The following is a 19,815-nucleotide window of genomic DNA, read 5'->3' on the forward strand; positions in this document are numbered from 1 at the left end:
CAATAGTAAATAAAATGCAAATAAAATTCACTAACAATAAATTACAAGAACTCAAAAGAGAACAACACCGATGCCCACAGCTTCACTTATTTAGGGGATACTTTGTCTAGAACCAGGCTTGTAGAATTTTAGTCAACGTATTAGAGGTGACAGTACATTTTCTGCCGATGCTCTTATAAGGAGAAAGGAACAAGCTGCTTCACATGTGGTGATTAAGATGGCTGCTCTGGGAAATCGAACTAAAAATTAGTCTTAATTATGCCTTCAAAATCGTGACCTCAATGAAGCAGGGACCCGCGGCGAGCCCGAAGTCCATGCAATGGTACGTCAGGATTCCCCGCCTTCTCTGCTTTGCACGCGCAGTACTAGCACAGTCCTCCGGAGTACTCGTCCTCCTCCTCCTCTGCAGCCGCGGGGCCGCTGTCCGCCTTGGCCTGGGGTGTGGCCGGCGATTTCTTCTTTACTCCGCCTCCTGGAACCACCAGGCTCAGGCCCAGCTTGGCGTACTGCGAATGAGAAGCCGGGCTCAGCTGGCAGCGGGAGCCCACCCCAGACATCTCGCCAGGGACTGGCGCCCCCTCCCTCACCCGGGGCCAGGCTGCCGAGAGCCAGCACGCCACAGGGACAGGCCATGCGCACCCCTAAGACTTCATACGCACACCCCAAGACCGTATACACGGTGAGGCAGTCTTCGGCATCTGGGAGCGCAGAGCAGCTGAGTGAAGGAGCCCAGCTCCTGCGTCTGCTGTGGACGTCTGCGCATCACACTTAGGTAGGTAACAAGCCTGTGCAGGACTTTATCTACAAAGGCTGTCTTCTACAGATGCCATCATGAAAAGGCTCAGTCTTAAACTGCCTGACACTGGCAGGACCCCAGAGCCACCAGATCAAATCCACCAGAGGTCACAACTCTGTGGTCAAGGGCTCCTCGGAGGGGCACGTGAGTGGCACTCCCCCGAGGCCTGCCAGCAGCACAGGTGCCACCGGGCTCAGAGACAGTCACTGGGTGACCTGTGATACAGCCCCAGGGGTGCCACACTGGCCACATCCCGAGAGCCCTCGTCCAGACAGCCCAGGCGGGGGCCTGGACCTCCAGGCATGCACAAGGCCAGCACCCTGCACAGGAAAGCAGGTTGCCATCCCAAAGATCCACTCCCATGGAGAAACAACAGAACCGGCCAGTTCCTCCTGAGCGCAGACAGCAGTGGAAACATACAGGACACGCACGCCCCCGGAGCCCCTCCCCAGGCGGGAGGGCGGCTGGGCCACACACTCACGTCGTTGTCCATGTACTTGAAGAGGGGAGAGTTGCAGACCTCGGACACCTGGTCTTGGTCCTGCTGGTCGTAGCCCTCGAGCAGCTGCTCCAGCGCAGCGCAGTCCTCACTGCCGTTGAAGCCGGGGATGCTAGGGGGGCGGAGTGCGCGTCAACCAGCCGTCAGCCACGCCACGTCAGCCACGCCACGTCAGCCACGCCACGTCAGCCACACCACGGCGCCCCGCCGGGCGGCCGAGGTCCCCCCCCCCCCGGCTGCTGCAACCCTGCGGGCGCCCAGCCCGTGAATACCCACCAACGCCCACCAGAGTCCTCACTCTGGTCTTGCAACGCACTCCGAGAACTTTTCTGCTTTTGGGGTTCTTTCTTAGAAGGAAATATAACACGACTAAAGTCACTCGCTCCCGTGGAGACCCCACGAGAAACACAGATGAGAAAACGCCTGGGCTCCAACCGCGCAGGGCGAGGCTGGCCGAGGCCTTCCCGACGAGAGCGGAGCGTCCGACGCCAGGCCCTCACCTGTAGCTCTCCCGGACACACCTCTCCGCGGCCACGTAGTCATTCCGGTGCAGGTGAACCAAGACTTGAGCAATTGTTTTCTACAGCACAAGAGGAATGTGGTCAAAAGGGTAGGACTTCACAGTCAGTGCTGGCAGAGGGAAAGCTCCTGGAAGCTAACTTGCAGAGCTCTGCTCTGCGTAGAGAATTACAAGCAACTTCTAAAACATCGAGAAAGCTCCGCGGAGCCGGGACTTCTCGCTCCCGTGCTCCCGTGCGCCCGAGCCACGGGCCTGGCTCAGCCTGGGCTGCCGACCCTCCCTCACCCGTGCAGAAAGCCTCGACACACACACCACGCGTTCGCAGAACCGAGGGGCCAGTGGGGGTCACCAGGCCTAGTTACTCTCTGGAATTCTTACTTACCTAACAGAAGCGACGACGCCACTCACAAGGTGACTAGGGCCGAGGCAAGGGCCACTTTTGCTCATTAGGTCCCCGGGGCCACCTGCCCGCTCCACTGTGGACTAGGCCCACCCGGCACTTTCTTTCCAGTGCTGCGTTTAGTCCTCAAACCCCACTTGGTGCTTGCTACTGTTTCTGCAGAGGCATTCCCTTGGGAAGCCGGCCCTTCCCCCCCTCCCTCCTGGAGCGCTCCGTCTCCTCTGCAGGGCTCTGACTCGTGGCATTGGTGGGCTTGGGCTGCAGACCCCGACTCTCGGTGTGTGGACGTCCAGCAGAGGCCCTCACCTCAGCGAGGGCGCTGCCTGCCCACTGCGCCTCCTGCCTCTGCTCCCCGGTGCTCCTGCCCCGGCGGCCACACGCACACTCGCGGGCAGCCTCTCCCCTTCGCCTGCTCGGGACTTCCCGCTCTCCTGGCTCCTCCCCCAGTTCCTTGGCCGCACCTGGGGTCCTGAGAGCCATCCTGCTTGGCCCCCTTCTTAGCCACAGCCCCGGCTCGGGGGGCAGAGCGGCCCGGCCCCGCTCAGAGCCAGGGCTTCTCCTGCGGGCCTCCACTGTCGCCCCGACCTCCTCTCGGCCCGCGCGTGCGCTGCCCGCTCCCGCAGGTCTGCCCTCCAGCCTGCCTGTCGCGGTGACTTCCCAGAGGCTGCTCTTTTGCTTTCCTGGGCGCTTTGTGGCTGCAGCAGGGAGCTACACGTCACGGCGTCTCTAGGCGGGCCAGGCGCCCGCGGCGGGGCGGGACGGGCACCAAGTGCGCGTGTTTCTAGCACTTGAGACCTCACTCGGATGCGTCCTCACAACGCACCAGTCGAGGCGTTTTAAAAGAAGAAAGAGAAGCCCATACAAATACTCAAAGAATCCTCGCTTGGGCATTTGTTTATTCCATGTAAAAAATGAGCTAAAGTAAAACCAAAAGCGAGCACTTTGAAAGAATACCTTATAACACGTTGGGTAATTCTCAATTTCCTTATAGATGTTTTTTTCTTTCTGAATAGACAGCGCTGCCTCATCAAACCTGAAGACAGAAGGAAGAAGTGTGAACAAGTCAGGCCCGCCTGAACAAGTCAGGCCCGCCGATGGTGGCGGCTCCCAAAGGCATGGGGAGCAGGAGAAGGCGGCGCCACAGCCTGCTGCCTGGCGGGCACCTCCTCTTGGAGGTCAAGACCCAGGCAAGGGCGGGAAGGGTCAAGCGAGCAGCACAAGCTGGGTGAAGAGGCCATTAATAAGTGTCTAAGGAGCGCGGCGGCCGCTCTGGGAAATGCGGCCCCTTGGGTCCTGTCGCCCAGGCCCTTCCTGCGCTGCTGGGACACGGGGGAGGTGGTGCCGTGACGACGCTGTTACCCAGTGTGCTCTGGTCCCTCTGCGTGCTAACAAGCTGTCTGTATCTGCGTGCAGTGGCTTCACTGACAGCATTGCTGCTACTCTGATTATGAGTTAAACTGAGGTTGTGTGGGCTCTGCCCTGGCCACTGAATACTCAGACCACACTCAGTGAGAACTGCACTCTGAACTGCTCATGGCCAACTTCACGCACGAGGGGGAAAGGTCAGTTCATAAGGTGGGCGAGAGAGAAGTCCAGGTCTGCCGCAGGGTTCCTGCCCCTTAGAGCCGGCACGTCGCCCCGGTGAGCCAGGGTTGGAGAGCCGGCGCTGCCATGCCCCGCATGGGGGCAGTCCTGCGACACGCGGTGCCCGAGGGGCCGGGCCTCACAAGAGCTCCGGCTCCGGCCACAGCCAGACCGGCTTCTGCCCAGAGACTGCGGCGACCCCCAAGGGGACCGCTCGCGCCTGCCTCACCGAATGGTGAGGTCCTGCCTCACTCAATCAACGACGCCAGAAGGCTGTGAGCTTAAGGCCCAGAGCGCCCACAATCCTAGGAGCTGCCGAGACGGGGCTTTCCATACACTGCACCGAAAGGCTACGTTCTTTACCGCAGACTACTTCCTTGGCATGCCTGCGCGCTTAGGACTACCTAGCAGAAGAGACCAGAGAAACACTGTGTTCGCATGAGTTTGCAGTCAGAAAAGCCGATTACTTTGCTCAAAGTTCATGGAATTAGCTGTCTATTTTCATATGCACCCAAGAAATTATTCACGACTTACGCGACACACAGATGACTTCAACTTTCCCACCAGGAACCGTCAACACCACTGACAAAATGTACCTGGTTTTATCTTCCAGTAATTCAGAGAGTTATTCTCAAATGCAACAGGACAGAGGTCACCATAGGAAGGGCGGCCAAGGTGGAAACCACCACAGGACCTCGCTAGGCGCCTTGCAGACACCTGACAGCGCAGCCTGGCTCCCTGCGGCCCCAGCTCCAGGTAGCGGTGACCATCGGCAAAGCTCTACCCTCGGTCATATGCCCAGCCGAGTACACTGTCCTCACCGAGAAGTAGGCCTCCCCTCACCTAATGGCCTAATGGCAGAGCTCGGTTTCCCAAGACGAAACCCAGGGCCTCCCCTCAGCTAGGCCACCCCGCGCTCTGCGAGCCCTCCCTGGGCTCAGGGCCCAGCAAGTCTCCTGCCTGAAGCAGCTCTCCTCGCAAAGGATGACCCGGGTTCACCGACTTTGGGTTAAATATTGTTAGGCCAGGACTAAACCTTACGGTCTCATATTAGTGTAGATCAAATGTAATACACGGGACTTGCGCAAAGCATAAAAACCTTACCTATTTTATTTCATTAAGCAACCGATGGTCTCCAGATTATCATCTCCGCAGGTAACCCAAGCTATCCAAACGTTAGATAAGCTCACTAGATCACCTGGTGGTGCGACTCTTTATGTTTGTCCTTAGCTGCACAGCTCAAGTCCCTGAAAAGTCCCATGAGACTTTTAATCCCTTCTTTACCCAGTGATGTTTTACAAAATGTCACATTTCTTTTAATTCGGAATAAACTAACATCAACTTTACGTTACATAATTTAAGAATGCATTTCCATAAAATTAATTTTTTGTTCAAGCAGTGCGTGAAATGCCGCTTCAAGCTGCATTCTTACAGTCGGGCATGGTGGGCACGCTTGTAATCCCTGCACTTGGGAGGCAGGAGGATGGCAGACAGCCTCAGCCACTTAGTGAGGCCCTCCGAAACTCAGTGAGACCCTGTTTCAAAAGAAAGATTAAAAGCCAGGGGTGGTGGGCACGCTTGTAATCCCTGCGCTTGGGAGTCTGAGACAGGAAGATCGCACAGGTTCAAAGCCAGCCTCAGCTACTTAGTGAGACCCTGTTTCCAAATAAAATATAAAAAAATAGGTATGGGGGTATAGCCTGGAGGTAGAAAGCCTCTGGGTTCCACCCCTAGTACCACCAAAAATACAATAAAATAAAATAAAGATTAAAAAACAGAGCCATGGGTGTAGCTCAGAGGTAGAATGCCCCTGGGTTCCATCCCAAAGACTGCAAATAAGTAAATAAATTAATTGAACTTTTACTAAAAAGAAGAGTGAAGTAAAGGCAAGGCCACCCAGCGGGGCTGCGGCCCGCTCCACAGGGCCATGGCGCCACCAGGCGGCAAGCTGGCCCAACCTGCGGTGACAGCCTCGCCTTCGCATGTCAAGCACAACGGGAAACATTTTCTGAATGAGGAGGGCTGCCAGCAAGGGGGCTTTCCAGCAGCCCAGCCGACCTGCTCACCACCCGGGTGGTCAGCCCCTGCCTGCTCCTCTCCCCAGCACAGCGCTCTCTGTCACTTAGTCTACTTCCAGGTCGCTGGGGCCGCGTGGACAGAGCATCCTCACTTCTGCCCAGGGCCCCTCCTCCCACCTCTTGGGCTCCCTGGGAGGGGCCATTCTTCTGCAGGGAAGCAGCATCCCTTGGTGCTGAGAGGCGCACCAGGACCTGCACACCTCCCGACTGACTCCTGCCTGCTGGCTCTGCAGGTGGCTGGCCGGAGCCCCACCAATTCTGTTTCAGTTTTGGCTTTTATTACTTATTTATTATCATTCATTCATTCATTCTTTCTTTCATTTATTTACTTATTTAGTGGTACTGGGGATGGAGCCCAGGGGCATTCTACCTCCAAACAACCCAGTCCTACTTTTTATTCTTTATGTTGAAACAGGGTCTCACTGAGTGGCGGAGGGCCTAAGTAGCTGAGGCTGGCCGCGAACCGTGATCCTCCTGTCTCAGCCTCCCAAATGCTGGGATCACAAGTGTGCGCCACCACTTGAGCCCTTTAAGTTGGGAATCGTTAAGTTACCATTTTGGTTTGACTTCTGGGATGAAATAATTGTTAAGGAGAAGAAAGGTAGCGACCCAAGACTGATTTATAAATTTAATTCTCTTTCATCACTTCAAACATAAGTTCTAGTTTTAAAAGTTAATTAAGATTTCTATCCCATTCTAACCAAAAAAAATGGGTCATGAAAAGAAGATCCTAAAGAGTAGATCAAAATAAGAATGTTTAGTAATTAATTCTGGGTTAATTTATTGTGATGTTACACTAACAAGTTTGAATTATATTTCAGAATCCATACTCTTCATGAAGAAAAAATTCAGTCTCAGAAAGAGACCAATAAATTCCTGATAAGGAATTAAATATACCTAGGATCCTAGGTCTTTTTTTTTCATCACTGGAGAGCTTATGAGCAATTTTAATTAAGATATTAATTTCCAGAATTGGCTGCCGGTATTTATCTTAAGTATCATTAAATAAAAGCTTGACAAGAAATTACTTACTAAGCACAAATTGAGATAAAGTAGAAAAAGCAAAGAAAAACTCTGCTGGGATCCTCCCTCTCCGGCCTCCAGCTCTCAGGCCATATGTTTAAAGACCAGCGACAGCTTGACCATGAACGTTCAGGGCATTTGGCCACTTTTCCCAATATCCGCTCGTCCTCAAGAGAGAAGTATCATAAACTGAGTAACAGGTCCGTGTGTGGCACCACGCTGCAGCCCATAAAAGCCGGACAGATCAGCTTTGGTACGGCACCCCAGATAGCTCTCCACACTCGATACATGGTACCTGCTGTCTGGACCCGAGTCTCCCCTGGCGGTCTGGTGTCTGTGGCTTAGCACCACGCCCAGATTGCTCCCGAGGCAGCCAAAGCTCAGCAGGCACAGGCCGGTCCGCAAAGACGTACCTGCGTCCGCGCACCAGCAGCCTCGAGGCTTTGCCCAGCAATTCAACTGCCTGCCGGAGGCGCTCCTCATTCTGAAGGAATCAAGAAAGGAAGGGTTGACTGCTGTAATGCGGACATCTTATCACTCAGTAACAACCGCGTGACGGAGTCATAGCACAGGATGGAGGGTACCAAGGCTGCTAGTCCATTTCACTACCCTCTACCAGAAGAAGAGGAAGAGCTGGGCTGTGAGCACAGAAACGCCTTAAAGAGCAGCATCTCTGCCGTCCTACGTTTAAATCTAAACAGTCTGCGTAATTAAAGGAAGGAGAGAGTCAAACGTACCTCAAACACGTTAGCTGTCTGCTGATACAACTGCACAGCCTTATCTGGATCGACATTTTCTATCAGCCTGGATGGGACCAGAGAGAACGACTGACGTAAGAAGTGGACACTGCGCCCCCAGCGACGTCATTCACACGAGAGCGCGGGCGTGGACAGGCCGGCGCCGCCGGCTCGGCACTCACTTGCCGGCCCGCTCCAGGGCCATGGCCGCCGTGTCGGGGGTGCCGTTCTCCAGGTACATCATGCTGGCCTTCTCGATCAGATGGACGGCCTCCGGGAGCTTCTGCATCTCCTTAGGCAAAGACGCAGCACAGAGCAGAAGGCCGTCAGCTTGCAAAGGCAGACCTCACAGTCGGACCCGCTCCTGCCTCCCTGAGTCATCATGTAAGTGACTCGAGAATGTTACATACGAAACGCACGGCACAGTCTCTGTCTGCGTGCCGCCAAAACGAGCCAGCTCATCTCTGCACGCGGCTAGACACGTCACAGACTCGGTGAACTCTGCCAACCGCGGGAATCAGACACGTGCTCCCCGCTGCCCTAAACATCTCGGTCTCCCAGCCCCGAGCCGGTGCCCGAGGGCCGCACCCGCTGCCAAGCGTGTCTTGCTTCAGACACTTTAACAAAGATTGCTTTATGGCTTCCTAAACATAAAACCAAAAGCCACGCAGCGCTCAGGTGATGCTGACAAGCCAGGGCTGGGCAGCAGCCATCCTGTTAGAAGAGGCACGGTGCCTCCTGGGACTGGGGCACCCCACACGTTTAGTTGCCCGGCGCCCCAGAGTCAGCGGCGTGCAGCCCTCCCCACGGCTGTCTTCAACAGTAAATTCTGTATCTTCCTGTTCCTCCCAGTCTCAGGACCTCATGGGAGCTCTAACAGCCCTCGGCTGTTCTCGAACCTGCCTGCTCAGTCTCTCCATAAGCTGACAAGTGCATGAGGGTCCCCGCTGGCAAAAGCTTTTTTTTTTAATAAACCATCCTTCTATTACACAACTACGCGGACTGACAACGGGTGGACTAAAAGACACTCCGTGAAATAAAGCTATCACTCAAGTGGGATCCTATTTTAACATATCCCCAAATTCTGAGAGAAAAAGAGCTTCCTTGGTTATAGACAGCAAAGAAGCCAAGTCTCTGGCTGGTGTGCGTGTAAGAACATTCAGAACTGGGAGCTAAGCTCTCCACCTCGCCCATCGGGGCCCTTTAGTGTTCACTACTTCTCCCAGTCACTCGCCCACCCACGTACGCTGACCACCCACTCTACAGCGGTCTGGGGAGGGGTCAACACAGGGTGTGGAGCAGGTAGCTCGCTAGAAGGCGTGGCGGAGGAGCACTGCGAGAGCTCCGGGGAGCCACGGCGACTTCTCTGCCTCGGCATCAAGTGAGCCGAGGGTGCGCGAGGTCCAGACACATCCTGACACGTCCCCATAAAACCGCAGGCTCCGCTTCAAAGCAATACCCCCTTCCCTAGCGCACTCCTCCCAGGGGCTCGCGACAGTCACGAGGGTGCCGGCGCCGCTGTGCCGAGAGGACATCCTCTCAGTAGGTACGAGGTGCAGAGGCTCCAACAGCCACCAGGGCCTCCTGGTCCTCAGGGGAAACAGACAGGACCAGGACAGATCCCTGGATTTGCAGCGCTAAGAGAAATCTGAGTTGCTAAGAAACTACTGCTAAAACCTAACTGGCATCACCACTACCTGCATGTCTACCAGGAAAGCTTTGTTTCAGTGGCTATAGAAGAGTTTTAAGGAAGCACCTTACATTTTCCTATTACTAGAAATATAATTACCAGTCTTTTCAATAAAATGCTTATGCCAAAATATGTGTTCTCTATTTCTTTATGATCTTTTCACAGAATTGGGAGTTCCAGGGTGAAAGGCTATAAAAACTTTTAAACTAAGCACGCTAACAGTTATTACTAAAGTTCCGTAATCTTTCTAGTGTGTCTAAATGTTCTAAATAAGTATGCATTCACTGAAAAAAAACACAGTATGTTAACATTATAAAGTCATAAAAAAACAAAAGCTTTACTGAAGTAGAAGTTCTTAAAGCTTAGGAACTTTAAATAATTCAAAAGAACTTTTGCGGTATTTGAAAAGACATAAAAATGGAAAGGAAACTATTCATTTCAGTTGCTACCAGGTATACTTTGAGTCACTATTTAAAAAAAAAAAAAGTAGTATTTCCTACCTCACAACAGAGTTATTAATTCCTCACCTACCTGCTTTTTTTTTTTTTTTTTTGCAGAACTGAGGATCGAACCCATGGGCATTCTACCTCTGAGCTACACCCAGACCTTTATTTTATCTTGAAACAGGGTCTCAATAAGATGTAGAGGGCCTCACTAAGTAGCTGAGGCTGGCCGCGACCCTGTGATCCTCCTGTCTCAGCCTCCCAAGCACTGGGATTACAAGTGTGCACCATCACACCCGGCTCCTAACCTGCTTTTAAGAAGCAGAAATATAGCACAGTCAAAATATTCCACTCATAAAACAGCAGGGAACGCAGCAATAGATGAAGTCTGTTGTCTTTGCTGCCAAATATTTACAAAAAAAAAAAAAACCTCTTCTTTTTATATCCCATGAGTAATCAAAACACGCCTTCTGAATGTTCAGAACGTTATGATGTTCTCAAGCTGTCCAATATGGAAGCCCTCACCCCCTCGGCACTGTCCTGATCAGAGCTTGGGCCCACTCTCGGTTCTGGCGTGTGCTCCCTCAACCTCCCCAGGCAGGATGGACCCTGCGGTGAGTCAGCGCTGCCCAGGGCTGGAAAGCTTAACCGCGGGCAGGAAGTTCCCAGCCTCCACGAAACGTGCACCTTCCCCCGCGTGGCCGTTCATGTCCCCACATGGGGCTTTGGAAGACGACGGTACTGACCTTCAGCATCATGCCAGCTTGCTCGTAGGCTCTGCAGAGAGGACACAAGGGCTCCGATGAGTCACCGGGAGGAGGCGAGGGAGAGGCGGCACACACATCACTCACTTGGGTTACCACATACCACGCACTCCATGCGCACGGGCAAGCGTGCCGTGGATGTGAAAATTAAGTCTAAATTTCAAAACAAAGAAACACTCTGCACAGAAGCAAGAGAAAGTCTGCTTCTCTTCCACCTTCCACAGAAGCTATTAACTATCAAGAAAGAAAAAAGGAGCCAGGCGCGGTGGGCACGCTTCTGATCCCAGCATTCAGAGGCTGAGACAGGAGGATCGCGGTTCGCGGCCAACCTCAGCTACTTAGTGAGGCCCTCCACAACTCAGTGAGACCCTGTTGCAAAATAAAGAAATAAAATAGGGCTGGGGTGCAGCTCAGAGGCAGAATGCCCCTGGGTGCCATCCCCAGTACCGCCAAAAAAAAAAAAAAGAATTGTATTACTCATGAATTTGCTTCCCTGCCATTTACCACTAAGTTTAATAACAACACAACTCCTCCAGGTGCCGTAGAGCACTGTTAAAAAAACGAGAGAGAAAAGACTCCAACCAACTTGCTTTTTCATAGGCGAATGAACAAGTCCTGAAAATGTTACGCTGAACGTAGTTTAAATACACATCTTATAGTTGAAAGTGACTTCATCTTTAAGCTTGAGTTAAAGACTGAAGTAAATAGGAATAACTTATTAAAATTAATATAAAATAATTCATGATATGCAGCATACCTTAGGAAAACCGTTCTGGCCTATGAAAAAGCAGTATTTTTTTTGTTGTTTTTTGGATGCTAGGGAATTGAACCCAGGGCATTCTACCTCCCAGCTCCACCCGGCCCTTTATGGCTTTTAGTTTGAAGCAGGAGCTCCCTAAGGTGCCGCAGCTGGTCTCGGATCTGCAATCCTTCTGTTTCAGCGTCCCAGGTGTTGGGATCAAAGGCACAGGCCACCGTGCCTGGCAAAAGGCAGAAACTTAAGAAAATAAGGCAAAAGCTACTTACTTGGCAGCATGAAAAAGACTAAGCGGTGTGATGGTATCGAGATTAAGGAAAAAGAGAAAAAACAAGTTTCTAGGACTCTGCTCTGAAAAGACAGTTAACTGAAGCGCTGGCCCAGCTGGTTCTAAAAGATGAATCTTGCAAACAGGTGAATAAGCCAGTGCCTGCAGACGTCTTTTCAAACCACCTAATTTACAAAAGTACCGACAAAATTCTGCACAGGTTTTAAACAGTTAGGCCTTAATCTAGAATTTTACTAAAATTATGACTATAATTTTCAAATAAAATAAACATTTTTAATTGTATGCTTTAAAATACCCCAGTTAAATTTGTTTTGAACTAGTTATAAGTCTTATTTCAAATACCTAAAAAAGGCCATTTCCAAACCATTTTATTTTATTTTTTGTTTACTTATGTTTTGCAGTACTGGGGTTGGAACCCAGGGACATTCTACCTCCAAGCTATACCCCCTGCCCTATTTTTAATTCTTTACTTTGAAACAGGAAGTCACTCAGTTGCAGAGGGCCTAGAAGCTGAGGCTGGCTGCGACCCTGCAATCCTGTCTGTGCCTCCCAAGAGCGGGCCCACAGGCGTGCCCACCACGCCCGGCAGCTTATGCATGTGTAATACGTGTGCGGCGCCTCACTCCTCCGCGCCTGCGCAGACTTCCCTTCCTCCTCATCTCAGGTAAAACCATGTCAAACAAGACCAGGAGGAGAGAACACTCCAGCGCAGCTCCTGGAACCAGCTTGGACCCAAACCAAACATCCCCAGAAACGCTCCCAGGGCTTACACTACGGATTCCCCTAACCACTTGATAATTTAAAAACATTTTACTAGCCGGAGGTGGTGGCGCACGCTTGTAATTCCAGCATTCCAGAGGCTAAAACAGGAGGATCGCAGTTTGCCAACAATCTCAGCTACTTAGTGAGGTCCTCTGCAACTCCGTGAGACCTGTTGCAAAATAAACAATAAAGAATAGGGCCGGGGGTGTTGCCCAGAGGTGGATGCCCCGGGGGTTCCATCTCCAGTACCGGGAAGAAAAAAAAAGGCATTTCCTTCACATGTAGCAACTCTCTAACAAGAAAAAGTAAGCGTCTGCCCAAATCATCTACTTGCTGAGCCCCTTTTCAAAAGCTGCAAAGATACGCCCTGTTATTTTCGTGAGCAACGGCTTCCCGCAGGCAGGCGTCTTTTGCTTGCTCAAACTGTCTGGCGTTTTTAAAAGCAACAGCTGGAAGAGAAGAGAAAACATGAACTTTTACTGCCATCATCAGAAAACCTCAACGAATCATTACTAAACATCGACATTTTAGATGAAGTTATTATAAAACATACTGACTTCAATAAAATACTTAGAAGTTTCACAAAACTACAAAATGCTACTTTCTAAAAGCAATTTTCTTACGAGTTTATTATAAATATTTTAGAAGCATTTTCAAAAAAAAAAGTTTTTTAATTTTAATTTGCTACTGGCAACTTGACAGTACTACTTCCAATTGAAACCAAGAATTTGTAATGTCAATGCTCAAACACCCCAAACAGCAGCAGGCTCCTTAGTCACAAGTGACAGCAACTTAAGTCACCGGTCCGCTCTTCAGTAAGAAAAAGTGCTTCCGTTAGAGTTGATTTACTCATTTAAAAGCTGAAGATCAAGAGACATACTAGTTTTATAATAAAATTTCCCTTTTGGTACAATCTTTAAATAAATATCTAACAATATGTTTGTTTCTTTGTTTGTTTATTGTGGTACCGGGGATGGAACCCAGAGGCTTTCTAACTTCCGGCTACATTCCCAGACCTATTTTCTATTTTATTTGGGAACAGGTCTCACTAAGTTGCTGAGAGCCTCACTAAGTAGCTGAGGCTGGCTTCGAACCTGCGTGATCCTCCAGTCTCAGCCTCACAAGCGAGGGGATTACAAGCTGCACCACCACCACCACCATGCCCAGCCTAACAATGTATCTTTTTAAATAAACAAACTTTTACACTATTTAGGAACCTCTGAAAAAGACAGCTATGTTTTAAGAGATAACATATACTGCCAGCTATAGTAAAAGGGTGCTCCTCAGAACAGAACAATCAGAGGCCTAAAGCAGGAGGCTTAGAATAACACCTGACATGCCAAAAGACTTGATCTGCTTAAGAGGAGACCGAGTCACCAAAATCCAACTGAAGAAAGCTCTACTCATTAAGAAGTAGGAGAGAGGAAGCCGGCAAGACCTGTGGATGCAGCAGGCACACGAGAAGCTGCTCCGAGGGCGGTGTCCCCTGGCCGCCGGTGCCGGGGAGCTGCCGCGCACTCAGGGCTCGAGGCCCATCTGCCCGCACCCTCAACCCTGGCCCGCAGGAGGCGCAGGCCCAGCCACCATACCTGCTTTGCTGTATTCAGAGGCAGCGCTGTCATAGTCAGGCTTCCATTTTAACAAACCGGTTTTGAGGCTAGCGTGAAAGACAGACACATTTACCACGAGTTACCACCTCCATCTCTGTCTTTACAAGCCTGCTTGTAAAGACCCCTTGGGTCATTGACATTGGCAAAGGGAAGCCGCCGGGCACACCCAGCTCTCGGACGCCTTGACAGACCTCCCCTCTCCTGCACCAGCATAAGCGGCTCTTCCTCCTTCTGGACCGCCCATCGGTATCCAGAGGCACGTTCTCCAAGCGGGATCCTCAGGCCGTGGCATCAGCCTTACTGGAAACGTGCTAGGAGTGGGAACTGGTGCCACCCGGACTGAGGACCAGACAAGTGGGCGCAGGGACAAGCCCGAGGCGCGTCAGGGCACAGTACCCCAGCCGAGTGCCTCGAATGGTCAGCATCACCATCCAGGGCACAGGCCAGAGGGCTCGGGAGCCACATCACAGGAGCCAGCAGGTGAGTGACCAGGACAGGCAGAGACCAGCCAGGGTCACGACAGGCAGAGAGCCGCCTCCCAGGACCCAGGGCGGGACAAGGCACGAGGCGCTTGTCCAAGCAAGTGTTGAGCCTTTATCTTACTGGCTCTCTTGGCAATATTCTGCTTTTAAGATAGTTTCAGACTTAAGACTTGAATTCAGTGCCTGGAAACTTGGGTGTGCCCAAGAATGCCCAAGACACCTTGACTTCTAAATTTCAACTCCATCCGTGAACGCATGCTTATGGGGAACACTGCGAGCCCCGAGTATCAGGGAGCAGCTTACCTGAAGGAAGGGAGGGCCCGCAGAGCCCCTGCCACCTGGTGACAGGGCACCAACTGCCCAGACAATCTAACAACCTAAGCATAATAACAGAGGGGGCTGGGGAGCGGGGCCTTTAACACAATTCTACAGTCCTTGTGCCCCCCACCCCCACCCCCGGGTTCTACTTTGAGGTCTGGTCCCACCAGAAAGAGAGGCCGTTATGCCTCCCTCCTGCACAAGACCGCCCCAGCCGCCCTGCCCGGGAATCACGTGGCCGAAAGGAGCCCAGGCGCTCTGGCCAGGGGCACCGCCCCTCCTCCACCTGCGCGCTGGGGCGGCCCCGGGGCTGCTCCGAGCTCTCTTTCCCCTTCTGTAAAGTAAGAATCTCTTGGAAAGTCGTGAAGACCTTGGGCACACACCTTAGTGTGCGTAGCACTTAAGTAAAAGGAGAGTGTCCACTTTGACCAGTGACGGCTCAGTTAAAAACAAAAGGACTCTCTGGCATAACGAAAATAGGGGGAGACAGCTCAAAAGGATTAAGGAGAATTGGCTCATTTCCACCAACACTGCTGGGCGCCTATACACTGTACCAGAGGGCGGCGGAACGACACCCCAGAGAACCCAGGGCCCCTGGATCGGTCCTAGGGCGGATCACACGGGGTCACTGGGCATCCTCGGGGTTCATCTGTTGTCCTTTGCGTGACACAGGGAGCTCTCACAAAGAACTGGTTCTCAGCTGGATGACTGTCCTCCATGCGACATTTTTATTTTTGCGGTACTGGAGATTACGCCCAGAGGCATTCTACCTTAGAGCTATACGTCCTAGCCCTTTAAAAAAATGTTTGTTTTGAAACGGTCTCGCTCTGCAGCTGAAGCTGGCCCCAGAAGCGGCGGCCTCCCGTCTCGGCCTCCAGCACTGGGCTCGCGGGCCCGGCCTGGGGACTGCCCGGGGAGGAGGGTGCGGCCGCAGAGGCCGGGAAGGCGGCGACCCCTCCCGCCCGGCAGGGGCCCGCGGCCCGGCCCACTCACTACTTCTCCGCCTTGGCCACGTGCTCCAGCCCCTCGTTGATCTTCTGGGCCGCCATCGCGACAATCGCCGGCTCCCGGTGCGGAGGGCGACCGGGGGAGCGTCCAGCGTCTACCCGGAGCCAGAAGGAGCCGGCGTAGGCGTGGGAACGCCGCGGAGGATGCCGGGACGGCGCAGTATCGGGCGCCTACGGGGGCCCGAAGAGCTCAGACTGAGGCTGCGAAGCGCAGACCGGCGCTCTTTTCTAGGAGACTGCGCAGGCGCAGACCTCCGCCCTCCTCTGGGAGACTGCGCAGGCGCAAACCGACGCTCTTTTCTAGGAGACTGCGCAGGCGCAGACCTCCGCCCCTTTTCTAGGAGACTGCGCAGGCGCAGACCTCCGCCCTCCTCTGGGAGACTGCGCAGGCGCAAACCGACGCTCTTTTCTAGGAGACTGCGCAGGCGCAGACCTCCGCCCTCCTCTGGGAGACTGCGCAGGCGCAAACCGACGCTCTTTTCTAGGAGACTGCGCAGGCGCAGACCTCCGCCCTTTTCTAGGAGACTGCGCAGGCGCAGACCTCCGCCCTCCTCTGGGAGACTGCGCGCAGGCGTAGAGCGGCAGGGCTGGTCCAATCCCGGGTGCTAGCCGCGGACGTATTAAGTTGTTGAAGCAAGGCGCTCATTCCTTCCGTTTGCCCCTTCTTTCAGCAAGTATTCAATGAGTACCTATCATGTGTCAAGTACTGTTCTGGAAAATCGGTAGGGGTTAGGATGAACACTCTTGGCCTAAAAGATGTGAAATGTGTTAGATCCTCAGCCTGGCATGAGAGTGCATGCCTGAAATCCCAGGATTTTGGAGGCTGAGACAGGAAGATTGCCAGTTTAAGGCCCGTCTCAGCAATTTAGCAAGCCCTGTTTCAGAATGAAATGTAAAACAGGCTGGGGGTGTAGCTCAGAGGTGGAGTGCCCCTGGGTTCAGTCCCCAGTATCAAAACAAAAACAGAAAATGCATTAGATGCCCCTGGTAGAGTAGTCGGCGTCGTGATTTATTAGTTGCCTAGAATAGTGTGTGTTCGTTTCTCCATCATGCCAGGGAGGCAGGTGGTTACGGTGCTGACACTTCCATCTCGAATGACTCCCGATCCAGGTGTTAAAGGCTCGGTCCTCACCTGGAGCTACTGGAAGGTGGTAGAACCTTTTAGGAGGCGGGGCCTAGCGGGAGGATTGAGGTCATTGGGGCTGTGCCCTCTCCAAGGCGATCGTGGACCGCCAGTCTCTTCCTCTTTCTCATTTTCGTTCCTGGCTTTGAGGCAAAGAGGCTTCCTCAGCCACACACTCCCACCAAGGCCCCAAATCAACAGCATTACCAGCCATGGATGGGAACCTCCAAAACTCGCGGAGGAGATCGGGCTGTCTTACACATGCGTTCATTCCGTCCTCTTGTTCAGACCTGCAGTTTTCCGCGGTGGGCACACGGGGGGCGCCACGTGCAAGGGCCTGTGCAACCCACGGGCTTCCAAGCAAAAGTGTAATTGCTACTGTGGATCGCGGTCCAATTCTGGCAATACTTGGCATTCGTAACTGAATTTTCCACTGAAAGCGACTTACCCCCATCTCTCTCTCTCTCTCTCTCTCTCTCTCTCTCTCTCTCTGGATTTTGTACACCAAGTTAAGCACTCTTACTAAGTATAGTAAGTCTGAAAAGAGTAGAAGTGAATTAAAAGTGTTTGGCCGGGCGTGGTGGCGCACGCTTGTAATCCCCGCGCTTGGGAGGCGGAGACAGGAGGATTGCACAGGTTTGAAGCCAGCCGCGCTGGCGTAAGAGACCCTGTTTCAAAATATAAAATAGGTCTGGGAGTGTAGCCCGGAGGTAGAAGGGCTTCCAGGAACCCCAGTACCACCAAAAAAAAAAAAGTTTTGGGGTTTTTTTTTTTTTTTTTTTGCTGCTGCTGCAGACTGAACCCAGGGGCATTCTACCTCCAAGCTACACCCTCAGCTCTTTGTATTTATGAATTTTGAAATAGGGCCTCACCAATGTGCTGAGCACCTTGCTGAGGGGCTGAGGCTGGCCTCTAACCTTCTATTCTCCTGTCTCTGCCTCCCAAGTACTAGAATTATAGGTGTGTACCACTGCACCCAGGTAGGTGTCTAATTAAGCAGATCTCTTCCACATACACTTTAAGAAATACAATAGTTTTGATGAATATTGCTTTGAAAATAAAGGAATATATAGAACTTTGCAAGTTATCTTTAAAGATAAAACCAAAGTCCTGGCATGGCTCCGAGGCGTCCTGTGTATTGGGCTGTTTTTGAGACCAGGTGGCTCTATATGCGTATGCTCATCTGAGAAACGCGCCCACAGATGCACCTGTGAGGAGCCTTTGCCTCCGCTGCGACCACGCCGCTGTTCAAAGCAGAATATATTCCTGTGCTTACATTTGCGCTCCTGAAAATCATGCGAAGTTGAAACGACACAGCATAAACCATGACTTATTCCTAAACTTGGCTCCCCGTGTTTTAAAAGTGGCATTATCTTCCCAGTGAAAGCTTAAGAACTGCACGCTGTGAGCTGTTGAAACCAAGAGCTGCGAGCTGCGTGTGTACCGCTTCTTCTTGGGGCGTCTGCTCGGCAGACGTGTGTGCAGCGGCTTCTCTGTACCCGCAGGAGCGTGCCAGGCTCTGGATACAGCTGCACACCTCATGGGCAGAGAAGGACCAGCAGGGAATGGGTTGAGGCAGCTACACAGAATGCTGGAGGTGCCCAGAGCCGGGGTGCAAAAAGTGCGGGAGGTGGTGAAGTCCCGGAGCCCTCGGGTAAGCTGGGCTTCACCCAGACTCGTGAATGCAGATCCGAGCCCTGGGCCGCGTGGGCCAGAGCGCTGCGGAGCGGGGCAGCTGGGGTGCTGGAGCGCGTGCCTGCTGGTCTCTGGGGAGGGCTGGGCGCCTGCAGGCCGCCTAGACACGATTGGCCTAGGAGTGTGCAAAGCTGGACATTCCTTCAAAACACGCCTCTGGCAGCCTCCCTCCACGTGCGGATCAGAAGACAGGCTGAAAGGCACTCAGGGTCTGCCGACTAGGATGAAGTCTGCTCACCGTGGAGTTTGCAAAGCCCAGGGGTGGAAGGATGAGGGATACTCAAGTGGTGGCAGCCTCTTTTTCTCAAGTTCCTAGGGCAGCTGAGAAGAGAGAGACAGACGCGTGCTGGTGATGTCTAGCAAGACAGTGATCACAGTTTTTTAAAAGGACCACAGACATTCCAGATGACTCCTGCGGAGGTCACCGGGCTCGGCTACCCCTGGTCCTGTTCTTCCCTATATGACCACTGGGTGGAGCTCGTGGCCCACGGTGATGGCCAGCCCAAGCCCTGTACTGGCACTGAGGCCCTGATTAGAAAAAGATTTAGCGGTGCCCGCAGATCAAAGAACTTCCAGATTTGGAGAAAGGGGGAAAAAATGACTCCTCTCTCCAGCTGTCAGCCAAATCAGAGATGAAAGGAAGACAGTTTTAGACTGGAAAATAAGAAAATAAACAAGCGCTCGAAATGGATAAGTTTTTCCTTTTAGATTTGTTTTTGCAAAGGGGTTTTTCTTCCCTGCAAAACAAAATACTAAAATAGCGAGTTGTGTTTTCATTTATAGATCCTTCGCAAGAGGAAATCTAATAATAACACAGGGGTCCCACCGGACTCTGGCTTATTTCATAATGTAAATATATTTATAACCTCTGGGGAAGAAACCTCCCTTCGCGTGGTAGCTGGCACTTACATTTGTGATTTTTATTCTCTGTATTTTTCCCTCTTGTTTTACCTTGAACAACCTCTCTGACTGAGGAGAAACTTTAGACTCCGCAGCCGTGTATTGATTGGATGGGGCTCTTCCGTTAGTAACATAAACTATCGGAGCAGATAGCAGAGTGATTTGTTATCCCTGGCTCTGAATCCTGCCAGAACGTCCACATTTTGAGAGAGCAGCGCTGTTTCCTGGAAAGAGAAAAAGCTTAAAGTTAGTTACCCTTCCGAGCTCCAGCCATGTTTGGTGCAGTGTACAAAAATCTGGCTTCTGTGAGCTCCGGGTTCTTCTTCTATAAGATAGCG

General features: G+C 52.3%; 1 protein-coding gene across 1 annotated transcript; it reads right to left on the reverse strand.

Moving 5' to 3' along the window:
- Positions 1-365: 365 nt before the first annotated feature.
- Positions 366-15,801, reverse strand: NAPG (NSF attachment protein gamma; the record flags this gene model as incomplete). Its single annotated transcript, XM_080714540.1, has 12 exons — positions 366-506; positions 1,278-1,407; positions 1,796-1,875; positions 3,170-3,248; positions 7,314-7,384; positions 7,638-7,704; positions 7,820-7,929; positions 10,517-10,547; positions 11,561-11,578; positions 12,707-12,791; positions 13,932-13,999; positions 15,746-15,801. 12 exons carry the CDS (start codon positions 15,799-15,801, stop codon positions 366-368), a joined length of 936 nt encoding a protein of 311 aa, XP_080570666.1.
- Positions 15,802-19,815: the final 4,014 nt, after the last annotated feature.

The sequence above is a fragment of the Muscardinus avellanarius genome (genome assembly GCF_963383645.1).
Source record: "Muscardinus avellanarius genome assembly, chromosome: 17".
Classification (NCBI taxonomy): Eukaryota; Metazoa; Chordata; class Mammalia; order Rodentia; family Gliridae; genus Muscardinus; species Muscardinus avellanarius.